Source organism: Bufo gargarizans, chromosome 4 (assembly GCF_014858855.1).
Source record: "Bufo gargarizans isolate SCDJY-AF-19 chromosome 4, ASM1485885v1, whole genome shotgun sequence".
Taxonomy (NCBI): Eukaryota; Metazoa; Chordata; class Amphibia; order Anura; family Bufonidae; genus Bufo; species Bufo gargarizans.
The window spans coordinates 367,949,561-367,961,960 of NC_058083.1; the positions used below are offsets into that span (position 1 = coordinate 367,949,561).

The following is a 12,400-nucleotide window of genomic DNA, read 5'->3' on the forward strand; positions in this document are numbered from 1 at the left end:
TCCAGCTAGAGACCCGCTGGACATTTCTAGATGCCTCCAGGTATATGTGGATAGATCCAGAGAGTTCAGGATAGACGAGAATCTCCTCATCCTGTTTGCCGGTAAGTCTAAAGGCCGTAAAGCGTCTAAAGCTACCATTAGTCGCTGGATCAAGGAAGCCATCAGGGAGGCCTTCGTCTCCCAATCCCTAGATCCTCCGGAGTTTGTGAGAGCCCATTCTACTAGGGCTGTCTCCATCTCTGTTGCGGAGAGAAGACTTCTCCCCTTAGAGTTGATCTGTAAGGCGGCTTCCTGGAGTTCTGAGTCAACCTTCATCTCCCATTATAGGATAGATGCTAGGATGGCAGAGTTTTCGGCCTTTGGGCAGACAGTTCTTAGTTCTGCCAGGCATGAGGACCCTCCCTAGGGGATTCTTCTTGCTATCTCCCCATCTGTGCTGCTGGTAGGATGTAAGGGAATCGTTAATTTTTAACGATAATTTGTTTTCCCTTAGTCCTAACAGCAGCACACAAATATCCCACCCTAAGTACATTATGCTTGTTAAAAACACGGTGGGCTGGGGGACGATCTCCTCCCTTTCAGGGAGCTGAAGATCGTTTATTGGTTCTTGGGCTCATTAAAAATTTAGCCGGTCCTACCAGTCCACAGGGGCAGTTAACCCCATCTATGCTGCTGTTAGGACTAAGGGAAAACAAATTATCGTTAGAAATTAATGATTCACTGTTAGAAGGCTTAAACTCCATGTCTGAAGAGGACCTCACCTGAAGGAAAACTGATGGGAAAACATGCTGAGCTTTCCTTTGACCATGATGATGGTGAAATCACAGGTTACCGCCAGAGTATTGCAATCTGAATGTATACTTTGATGGGAACATTTCACAGATGACTCTTGATGAATTGAAAATTTGAGCTGATACTTTAGTTTCCTCGTACACTGGAAAGCGGACATTTCTCAGTGATTAGAGACTCCTCTGCAGCATCACGTTTTATGGTGATATTACAGTTAGGCCTCCTGCACACAAATCTTTTTTGTTTCCGTTTGGCAGAAAGCTTTTTCAATTCCATATATAAAACCATTCATTTCAATGGGTCCACAAAAAAAAAAACGGAATGTACTCCGTATGCATTCAGTTTCCGTTTTTCATTTTAGCTCAAAGATAGAACAGGTCATATTATTGCCCGCAAATCATGTCCCATGGCTCCATTCAAGTCAATGGGGCTGTAAAATGAACGGATACAGAATGCATCCGTATGTTTTCCGTATTTGTTCCATTTTTTGCGGAACCGTCTATTGAAAATGTTATGCCCAGCCGAATTTTAGAATGTAATTACTGTATATGCCTTGTTTCCGTTCCTCAAAAAACGGAAACCAAACGGAACGGAAACTGAGACAGTACTGAAACAAAAAAAATGTTAAAACAGATCTGTTTAAAATGGACCCCAAAACCATCCGGTCTTCTGCAGGAGGCCTTATAATTAAAAATAAAAAACAGATTTTCTACCACTCATCTTTATTAGGCAACATTAATTGTAATGGATCACATACCACAAAGGGTTAAGAAGGTCCTTACGGAGTATGGAGTTTAGCCAATTCACTTTGAATCAGCTAAATCCCATCATAGTTCCGGGACCTGACCACTAGGGGGCTAAGAGGTCCGTACCGTGTATGGAGTTTAGACAGCTCCTATAGAGTTGGCTATTCCCCATACTTAGTAAGGACCAGGTCCGTACCGTGTATGGAGTTTAGCCAAATCAATGTGAGCTGGCTAAACACTAGCTCTGTTCCGGACCCGTCCACTAGGGGGCTCAAAGGTCCGTACCGTGTATGGAGTTTAGACAGCTCTTAGGCCTCTTTCACACGGGCGTTGCGGAAAAATGTGCGGGTGCGTTGCGGAAACACCCGCGATTTTTCCGCGCGAGTGCAAAACATTGTAATGCGTTTTGCACTCGCGTGAGAAAAAACGCGCATGTTTGGTACCCAAACCCGAACTTCTTCACAGAAGTTCGGGCTTGGGATTGATGTTCTGAAGATTGTATTATTTTCCCTTATAACATGGTTATAAGGGAAAATAATAGCATTCTGAATACAGAATGCTTAGTATAATAGCGCTGGAAGGGTTAAAAAAATAAAAAAGTTAACTCACCTTATCCCCATGATCGTGTAGATCCCGGTCTGTTCTTTAGCTGTCTGCTGAATGACCTTTGGTGATGTCAGATCACATGCTCCAATCACATGGTCCATCACCATGGTGATGGAGCATGTGATCTGACGTCATCAAAGGTCCTTTAGCCACAGCTAAAGAACAGACCGACCGGGAACTAGGCGATCATGGGGATAAGGTGAGTTAACTTTTTTTTATTTTTTTTAACCCTCCCAGCACTATTATACTCTGCATTCTGTAGTCAGAATGCTATTATTTTCCCTTAGGCCTCTTTCACACGGGCGTCATGTTTTTTGCCCGGATAAGAGGCGGGTGCGTTGCGGGAAAATGCGCGATTTTTCTGCGCGAGTGCAAAACATTGTCATGCGTTTTGCACTCGCGTGAGAAAAATCGCGCATGTTTGGTACCCAGACCCGAACTTCTTCACAGAAGTTCGGGCTTGGGATTGATGTTCTGAAGATTGTATTATTTTCCCTTATAACATGGTTATAAGGGAAAATAATAGCATTCTGACTACAGAATGCTTTGTATAATAGTGCTGGAAGGGTTAAAAATAATAAAAAAGTTAACTCACCTTCTCCTCTTGTTCGCGCAGATGCCACTCTGTTCTTTAGCTGTGGACTGAATGACCTGAGGTGACGTCAGATCACATGCTCCAATCACATGGTCCATCACCATGGTGATGGAGCATGTGATCTGACGTCATCAAAGGTCCTTTAGCCCACAGATAAAGAACAGACCGGCATCTGCGCTAACAAGAGGAGAAGGTGAGTTAACTTTTTTATTATTTTTAACCCCTCCAGCACTATTATACAAAGCATTCTGTATTCAGAATGCTATTATTTTCCCTTATAACCATGTTATAAGGGAAAATAATACAGTGAATAGACTGTCACCTAGAACCCATGCGTGAAAATCGCACCGCATCCGCACTTGCTTGCGGATGCATGCGATTTTCACGCAACCCCATTCATTTCTATAGGGCCTGCGTTACGTGAAAAACGCACAAAGAGGAGCATGCTGCGATTTTCACGCAACGCACAAGTGATGCGTGAAAATCACCGCTCGTGTGCACAGTCTCATAGAAATGAATGGGTCAGGATTCAGTGCGGGTGCAATGCGTTCACCGCACGCATCGCACCCGCACGGAAAACTCGCCCGTGTGAAAGGGGCCTTATAACCATGTTATAAGGGAAAATAATACAGTGAATAGACTGTCACCTAGAACCCATGCGTGGAAATCGCACCGCATCCGCACTTGCTTGCGGATTCTTGCGATTTTCACGCAACCCCATTCATTTCTATGGGGCCTGCGTTACGTGAAAAACGCTGAATATAGAACATGCTGCGATTTTCACGCAACGCATAAGTGATGCGTGAAAATCACCGCTCATGTGAACAGCCCCATAGAAATGAATGGGTCAGGATTCAGTGCGGGTGCAATGCGTTCAACTCACGCATCGCACATTAATTGTAATGGATCACATACCACAAAGGGTTAAGAAGGTCCTTACGGAGTATGGAGTTTAGCCAATTCACTTTGAATCAGCTAAATCCCATCATAGTTCCGGGACCTGACCACTAGGGGGCTAAGAGGTCCGTACCGTGTATGGAGTTTAGACAGCTCCTATAGAGTTGGCTATTCCCCATACTTAGTAAGGACCAGGTCCGTACCGTGTATGGAGTTTAGCCAAATCAATGTGAGCTGGCTAAACACTAGCTCTGTTCCGGACCCGTCCACTAGGGGGCTCAAAGGTCCGTACCGTGTATGGAGTTTAGACAGCTCTTAGGCCTCTTTCACACGGGCGTTGCGGAAAAATGTGCGGGTGCGTTGCGGAAACACCCGCGATTTTTCCGCGCGAGTGCAAAACATTGTAATGCGTTTTGCACTCGCGTGAGAAAAAACGCGCATGTTTGGTACCCAAACCCGAACTTCTTCACAGAAGTTCGGGCTTGGGATTGATGTTCTGAAGATTGTATTATTTTCCCTTATAACATGGTTATAAGGGAAAATAATAGCATTCTGAATACAGAATGCTTAGTATAATAGCGCTGGAAGGGTTAAAAAAATAAAAAAGTTAACTCACCTTATCCCCATGATCGTGTAGATCCCGGTCTGTTCTTTAGCTGTCTGCTGAATGACCTTTGGTGATGTCAGATCACATGCTCCAATCACATGGTCCATCACCATGGTGATGGAGCATGTGATCTGACGTCATCAAAGGTCCTTTAGCCACAGCTAAAGAACAGACCGACCGGGAACTAGGCGATCATGGGGATAAGGTGAGTTAACTTTTTTTTATTTTTTTTAACCCTCCCAGCACTATTATACTCTGCATTCTGTAGTCAGAATGCTATTATTTTCCCTTAGGCCTCTTTCACACGGGCGTCATGTTTTTTGCCCGGATAAGAGGCGGGTGCGTTGCGGGAAAATGCGCGATTTTTCTGCGCGAGTGCAAAACATTGTCATGCGTTTTGCACTCGCGTGAGAAAAATCGCGCATGTTTGGTACCCAGACCCGAACTTCTTCACAGAAGTTCGGGCTTGGGATTGATGTTCTGAAGATTGTATTATTTTCCCTTATAACATGGTTATAAGGGAAAATAATAGCATTCTGACTACAGAATGCTTTGTATAATAGTGCTGGAAGGGTTAAAAATAATAAAAAAGTTAACTCACCTTCTCCTCTTGTTCGCGCAGATGCCACTCTGTTCTTTAGCTGTGGACTGAATGACCTGAGGTGACGTCAGATCACATGCTCCAATCACATGGTCCATCACCATGGTGATGGAGCATGTGATCTGACGTCATCAAAGGTCCTTTAGCCCACAGATAAAGAACAGACCGGCATCTGCGCTAACAAGAGGAGAAGGTGAGTTAACTTTTTTATTATTTTTAACCCCTCCAGCACTATTATACAAAGCATTCTGTATTCAGAATGCTATTATTTTCCCTTATAACCATGTTATAAGGGAAAATAATACAGTGAATAGACTGTCACCTAGAACCCATGCGTGAAAATCGCACCGCATCCGCACTTGCTTGCGGATGCATGCGATTTTCACGCAACCCCATTCATTTCTATAGGGCCTGCGTTACGTGAAAAACGCACAAAGAGGAGCATGCTGCGATTTTCACGCAACGCACAAGTGATGCGTGAAAATCACCGCTCGTGTGCACAGTCTCATAGAAATGAATGGGTCAGGATTCAGTGCGGGTGCAATGCGTTCACCGCACGCATCGCACCCGCACGGAAAACTCGCCCGTGTGAAAGGGGCCTTATAACCATGTTATAAGGGAAAATAATACAGTGAATAGACTGTCACCTAGAACCCATGCGTGGAAATCGCACCGCATCCGCACTTGCTTGCGGATTCTTGCGATTTTCACGCAACCCCATTCATTTCTATGGGGCCTGCGTTACGTGAAAAACGCTGAATATAGAACATGCTGCGATTTTCACGCAACGCATAAGTGATGCGTGAAAATCACCGCTCATGTGAACAGCCCCATAGAAATGAATGGGTCAGGATTCAGTGCGGGTGCAATGCGTTCAACTCACGCATCGCACATTAATTGTAATGGATCACATACCACAAAGGGTTAAGAAGGTCCTTACGGAGTATGGAGTTTAGCCAATTCACTTTGAATCAGCTAAATCCCATCATAGTTCCGGGACCTGACCACTAGGGGGCTAAGAGGTCCGTACCGTGTATGGAGTTTAGACAGCTCCTATAGAGTTGGCTATTCCCCATACTTAGTAAGGACCAGGTCCGTACCGTGTATGGAGTTTAGCCAAATCAATGTGAGCTGGCTAAACACTAGCTCTGTTCCGGACCCGTCCACTAGGGGGCTCAAAGGTCCGTACCGTGTATGGAGTTTAGACAGCTCTTAGGCCTCTTTCACACGGGCGTTGCGGAAAAATGTGCGGGTGCGTTGCGGAAACACCCGCGATTTTTCCGCGCGAGTGCAAAACATTGTAATGCGTTTTGCACTCGCGTGAGAAAAAACGCGCATGTTTGGTACCCAAACCCGAACTTCTTCACAGAAGTTCGGGCTTGGGATTGATGTTCTGAAGATTGTATTATTTTCCCTTATAACATGGTTATAAGGGAAAATAATAGCATTCTGAATACAGAATGCTTAGTATAATAGCGCTGGAAGGGTTAAAAAAATAAAAAAGTTAACTCACCTTATCCCCATGATCGTGTAGATCCCGGTCTGTTCTTTAGCTGTCTGCTGAATGACCTTTGGTGATGTCAGATCACATGCTCCAATCACATGGTCCATCACCATGGTGATGGAGCATGTGATCTGACGTCATCAAAGGTCCTTTAGCCACAGCTAAAGAACAGACCGACCGGGAACTAGGCGATCATGGGGATAAGGTGAGTTAACTTTTTTTTATTTTTTTTAACCCTCCCAGCACTATTATACTCTGCATTCTGTAGTCAGAATGCTATTATTTTCCCTTAGGCCTCTTTCACACGGGCGTCATGTTTTTTGCCCGGATAAGAGGCGGGTGCGTTGCGGGAAAATGCGCGATTTTTCTGCGCGAGTGCAAAACATTGTCATGCGTTTTGCACTCGCGTGAGAAAAATCGCGCATGTTTGGTACCCAGACCCGAACTTCTTCACAGAAGTTCGGGCTTGGGATTGATGTTCTGAAGATTGTATTATTTTCCCTTATAACATGGTTATAAGGGAAAATAATAGCATTCTGACTACAGAATGCTTTGTATAATAGTGCTGGAAGGGTTAAAAATAATAAAAAAGTTAACTCACCTTCTCCTCTTGTTCGCGCAGATGCCACTCTGTTCTTTAGCTGTGGACTGAATGACCTGAGGTGACGTCAGATCACATGCTCCAATCACATGGTCCATCACCATGGTGATGGAGCATGTGATCTGACGTCATCAAAGGTCCTTTAGCCCACAGATAAAGAACAGACCGGCATCTGCGCTAACAAGAGGAGAAGGTGAGTTAACTTTTTTATTATTTTTAACCCCTCCAGCACTATTATACAAAGCATTCTGTATTCAGAATGCTATTATTTTCCCTTATAACCATGTTATAAGGGAAAATAATACAGTGAATAGACTGTCACCTAGAACCCATGCGTGAAAATCGCACCGCATCCGCACTTGCTTGCGGATGCATGCGATTTTCACGCAACCCCATTCATTTCTATAGGGCCTGCGTTACGTGAAAAACGCACAAAGAGGAGCATGCTGCGATTTTCACGCAACGCACAAGTGATGCGTGAAAATCACCGCTCGTGTGCACAGTCTCATAGAAATGAATGGGTCAGGATTCAGTGCGGGTGCAATGCGTTCACCGCACGCATCGCACCCGCACGGAAAACTCGCCCGTGTGAAAGGGGCCTTATAACCATGTTATAAGGGAAAATAATACAGTGAATAGACTGTCACCTAGAACCCATGCGTGGAAATCGCACCGCATCCGCACTTGCTTGCGGATTCTTGCGATTTTCACGCAACCCCATTCATTTCTATGGGGCCTGCGTTACGTGAAAAACGCTGAATATAGAACATGCTGCGATTTTCACGCAACGCATAAGTGATGCGTGAAAATCACCGCTCATGTGAACAGCCCCATAGAAATGAATGGGTCAGGATTCAGTGCGGGTGCAATGCGTTCAACTCACGCATCGCACCCGCGCGGAAATCTCGCCCGTGTGAAAGGGGCCTTAGAGAGCTGGCTATTTCCCATACTGCAAAACGACCAGGTCCGTTTGGTGTCTGGAGTTTAGACACAACCCTATCAAAACCGATCAATCAGGGCCACAGTCTCCACATAGACCTGACTAGTATGAGGCACTATGGTGGCGCCGAGGCCCGGGCTTTACATGTTCCCCAGTTCAATGAGTTCATAACATTGCATATGACAGGACACCAGCCGGACTGCGTCTGCGTCTCTCGCTTCATCCTGTGGGGCGGGGTGCTTCCAGGAAGAGGAGGCGAATGAAGTCCGAATGTGTGCAGCACATAATACGGGTCTCCGCCCGGTTATAATGGAGGCGTCGGGAGCTGTGCTGAAGGAGAGCGAGGAAGGCTGGGCAGAGCGCTCTGAGCGCCGGGCTGAGGAGGTGACGAGGGAAGAGAAGCTGCTGCTCCTGAAAGGTGCACTGTCCGGGCTCCCTGTGTATGTGGTGTGAGGGGACATTGCTCCTGCAGTCGTGTGAGGGGGCATTGCTCCTGCAGTCGTGTGAGGGGGCATTGCTCCTGCAGTCGTGTGAGGGGGCATTGCTCCTGCAGTCGTGTGAGGGGGCATTGCTCCTGCAGTCGTGTGAGGGGGCATTGCTCCTGCAGTCGTGTGAGGGGGCATTGCTCCTGCAGTCGTGTGAGGGGGCATTGCTCCTGCAGTCGTGTGAGGGGGCATTGCTCCTGCAGTCGTGTGAGGGGGCATTGCTCCTGCAGTCGTGTGAGGGGGCATTGCTCCTGCAGTCGTGTGAGGGGGCATTGCTCCTGCAGTCGTGTGAGGGGGCATTGCTCCTGCAGTCGTGTGAGGGGGCATTGCTCCTGCAGTCGTGTGGCGTGAGGGGGCATTGCTCCTGCAGTCGTGTGGCGTGAGGGGGCATTGCTCCTGCAGTCGTGTGGCGTGAGGGGGCATTGCTTCTTTTTCCGGCAGGGGAACAACCTTCCGAGAACGTACTACAGTGTGCTGCCTTAAGTCTGCCCGGCCCCTTTCACTATAATGGGGACCAGCTGGAGATCCGTCTGCAGCACGGAAAATATGCTGAGAGGTGGCGGTGCAGTATTAGTGAATGGGGCCGGGCAATATGGATACTGAAGGCTGTTCCCCTGCCGGAACAGCCGGCTACTTAAACACTTGCGGTGTTAATTCCGGCATTGAGATCCAGTATGCAAAAAAAAAAAAAACACAGTCTTAGGGCTCATGCACACAAACGTAAGGGCTCTGTGGTGTTCTGTGGACCGCAATGCATGGGCACCGGCCCATTGACTCGAATCTGTCCGCAATCCGAAAAGATCACAATTTCACCAAGGTGTTTTGGGGTTTGATATGAAGGCACCCATTGTGCGCTAAAATTGACATAACATACTTATGCTGTGTGTGAATACGACTATGGCTCTGCCAAATTTTTACTTAAAAGAATAAAAATAAAAACCTTTGCCAAATTTGTCTAGTATTTATGTAGTTATGTTGTACTTTAAAAAAGGTTTGTTTGTTTTGTACCATTTTGGGATATGTATGACTTTTCAATTCATTAAAAAGAAACGATAAAAATAATAATTTGAAAATGTAATTTTTTGGTCACCTTGTCCAAAAAAAAAATTTAATCAAAGTCATACATATCCCAAAATGGCACAAAACAAACAAACCTTTTTTTTTAAAAGTAAAGCATAACTACAAATTTGACATTGCCAAATTTGTCTAGTATTTTTTTTTGTGATGGTTTTAGATTATTATTTTTCTTTTTTTATATTCATTTTGGTTTTATTGAAGTTTTTCGGTACAACCAAAATAGAGACAGGCGTATATTCAAACAGTGTGAAGAGTTCAAGTAGCGGGAATACATACTCGTCATTACACAGTGCAAATCATGGAAGAGTATGAATCAGACACATCTAGATGGATTTGTAAATTATAACAACAAATAGACAAACAAGGGAACAGGGGGAAGCAAAGGAGGCGGGGAGGGTACATTCTCTGCTGAAACAGTTAAATTTGCGCATCACGGAATGCGGCTGAAGAGCGAAAGGTTTCCCAGGTTCCCCATATCATCACATATCGTGCGATGTCTACAGGCGTAACACTAATGAGGTCTTCCAGCCTCTGGTACAAAGCAATTTCATCAAACCACTCCTCAGGTGCCTAGGGATCACTGCCTTTGCTGCCTGAACCATGTACTTTAGGAGGGACTTCTTATATGCCGGAACATTTAGGACACTGTCGAACAGTAAGAGGGCTTCCAGGGAATTTTGGATGGGGACACCTGTGACTTCCTGGATTATTCTGTGAACGAAGTCCCAGAAAGGTCGTAAGCCACTGCAGTTCCATCATACGTGGATCATCGCGCGTTCCTCTTTAAGGCATCTCCAACAAGGGTTCGACACCGTCGGGAACCATTTGTGGAGTAATGCTGGTACTCTGTACCATCTGGAAATAATTTTGTAGCTCGTTTCCTGAGCTTTGGCTGAAACTGTAGATTTGTGCGCTAGAAGTACCTGTTCCACTGGGCTGGGGCATAATGATTCCCCAGATCCCGCTCCCAGGCTTGACAATATGGAGGAAGGCATGAGGATCGCTGGTGTATCAGTAGCTTGTATACCGAGGATATGGAGTGTATGGTCGCTGAGGGAGAAACACACATCCGCTCAAACTCGGTGAGCTTCCTGGCCAGAGTGTGGGTTCTGTTTAGAGAGGTATAACCCTGGGTTCACACCTGAGCGTTTTACAGCGCGTTCAAACGCGATGTAAAACGCTTAAGACATGAAAACCAATGCTTCCCTATGGGAAGGGTTCACACCTGGGCGTTTTACAGCGCGTACGAACGCGCTGTGAAACGCCCGACGCTCAAACAAGTACTTGAGCTTCTTTGGGGCGTTTTGACGCCATAGGACACTGCAGTCAATGACACAAACGCGCGTCAAACGCGCGTTTACTATTACAAAAAACGCGCATAAAAACGCGCGACACAAACGCGCGTAAAACGCGCGTTTGAGGAACGCTCAGGTGTGAACCCAGGGTAAGTGTTGGAGCTGCAGGTATTCAAAGGAATTACGGGTTAGTGGAGCCTCTAGAACAGGGCTGGCCAACCTGTGGCTCTCCAGCTGTTGTAAAACTACAACTCCCACCATGCTTTGCTGTAGGCTGATACCTGTAGGCAGTCTAGGCATGCTGGGAGTTGTAGTTTTGCAACAGCTGGAGAGCCTCAGGTTGGCCATCCCTGCTCTAGAATCTGTGACAAGGGTTTAAGTGTAGGACCAGAGATAACCTGATCGGTTGGGTTCTTGTACCTTGAAGAAAGTGTTTGGGTGAGTGCCCCGGAGGGAATCTAGGGTGATCAGTGATTGGTACCAGGGGGCCTTTAGGATCAATCAGCGAGGTTGGGCGACCAATGGATGCTAAAGTTGCAAAGGTATGATGGGCAGAGAAGGACAATTGCGACAACGCTGGGCGCGGAGAGCCCACTAGCCATGGGAGGGTTGATACCGAGCATGATGAGGTGTCATTTGCAATTTGTACCCACGACTTGGAAGTATCAGTACGCGTCAGGTCCAACAGTCGGGCATAGGCTGCAGAATGATAATATAGTCGACAATCAGGGAGACCCACTCCTCCTTCTGGTGCGAGTCATTATTTCCCATTTTATCCGTGGTCGGCCTGGGGCCCATACAAATTGCGTGAAGCATCTACGGAGTTGGGACCAAAAAGTAGACTGGATGTGTAGGGGAATAGTTTGCAAAAGGTACAGTAGCTTTGGCAAGAGGGTCATCTTTATTATACTAATCCTACCAAACCAAGAGAAGTCTCGCTTACGCCATCCGTCTAAGTCTTCTTGGAACTGTAGGAGGAGGGGCGCAAAGTTCAATTTATGAAGTCGTGAAAGATCTGCTGTCACTTTAATCCCTAAATACGTTATGCCTCTAGGTGGCCAAGCAAAGGGAAAAGAGGCCTGAAGAGCAGGGGTCAGGTTGCTTGGCAAAGTGACATCTAGGGCCTCTGACTTGGACATATTAATCTTAAAATTGGACCAAGCACCAAATTTAGATATCTCCCGCAATAAGGATGGCAAAGAGATACGTGGGTTGGTTATGTAAAGAAGGTCGTCAGCAAACACTGCGCACTTATACTCCTGTGGTCCTATCTTTATTCCCGTTATGTCTGAGTTGGCACGTATAGAGGCCAGCAGGTGTTCCATGACTAGGATGTATAGCAAGGGGGACAATGGACAGCCCTGTTGTGTCCCATTATGGATTGGAAAGGAAGGGGAGAGGGTACCATTTACCTTGACTCTAGCGGTGGGATGTTGGTACAGTGTCAGGATCCTGGACAGGAATATTGGGCCCAAGCCTATATGTAAGAAAGTCTCATGGATGGTGCGCCAAGATATCCGATCAAAGGCCTTTTCTGCATCAAGGGAAAGCACCATCAGGGGATTTTTAGATTTAGCATAGTGGATGATGTCCAGGTTTTAAGAGTGTTGTCCCGGGCTTCCCTCCCCGGCACAAATCCTACCTGATCAGCGCAAAC

General features: G+C 46.3%; 1 protein-coding gene across 2 annotated transcripts in view; it reads left to right on the top strand.

Annotated features, from left to right (window-relative positions):
- Positions 1–12,400, top strand: part of TMEM242 (transmembrane protein 242) — a 166,070-nt gene that overhangs the window by 53,295 nt on the left and 100,375 nt on the right. Inside the window, exon 1 of one of the 2 annotated variants that reach the window (XM_044291623.1) lies at positions 8,114–8,304. The exons of the other annotated variant lie outside the window; for it this stretch is intronic. Coding sequence (XP_044147558.1) covers positions 8,157–8,304 — 148 coding nt within the window. The 5' untranslated portion in view covers positions 8,114–8,156. Of the gene's footprint in view, positions 1–8,113; positions 8,305–12,400 lie in introns of those variants that run through there. 2 annotated transcript variants of the gene reach the window in all.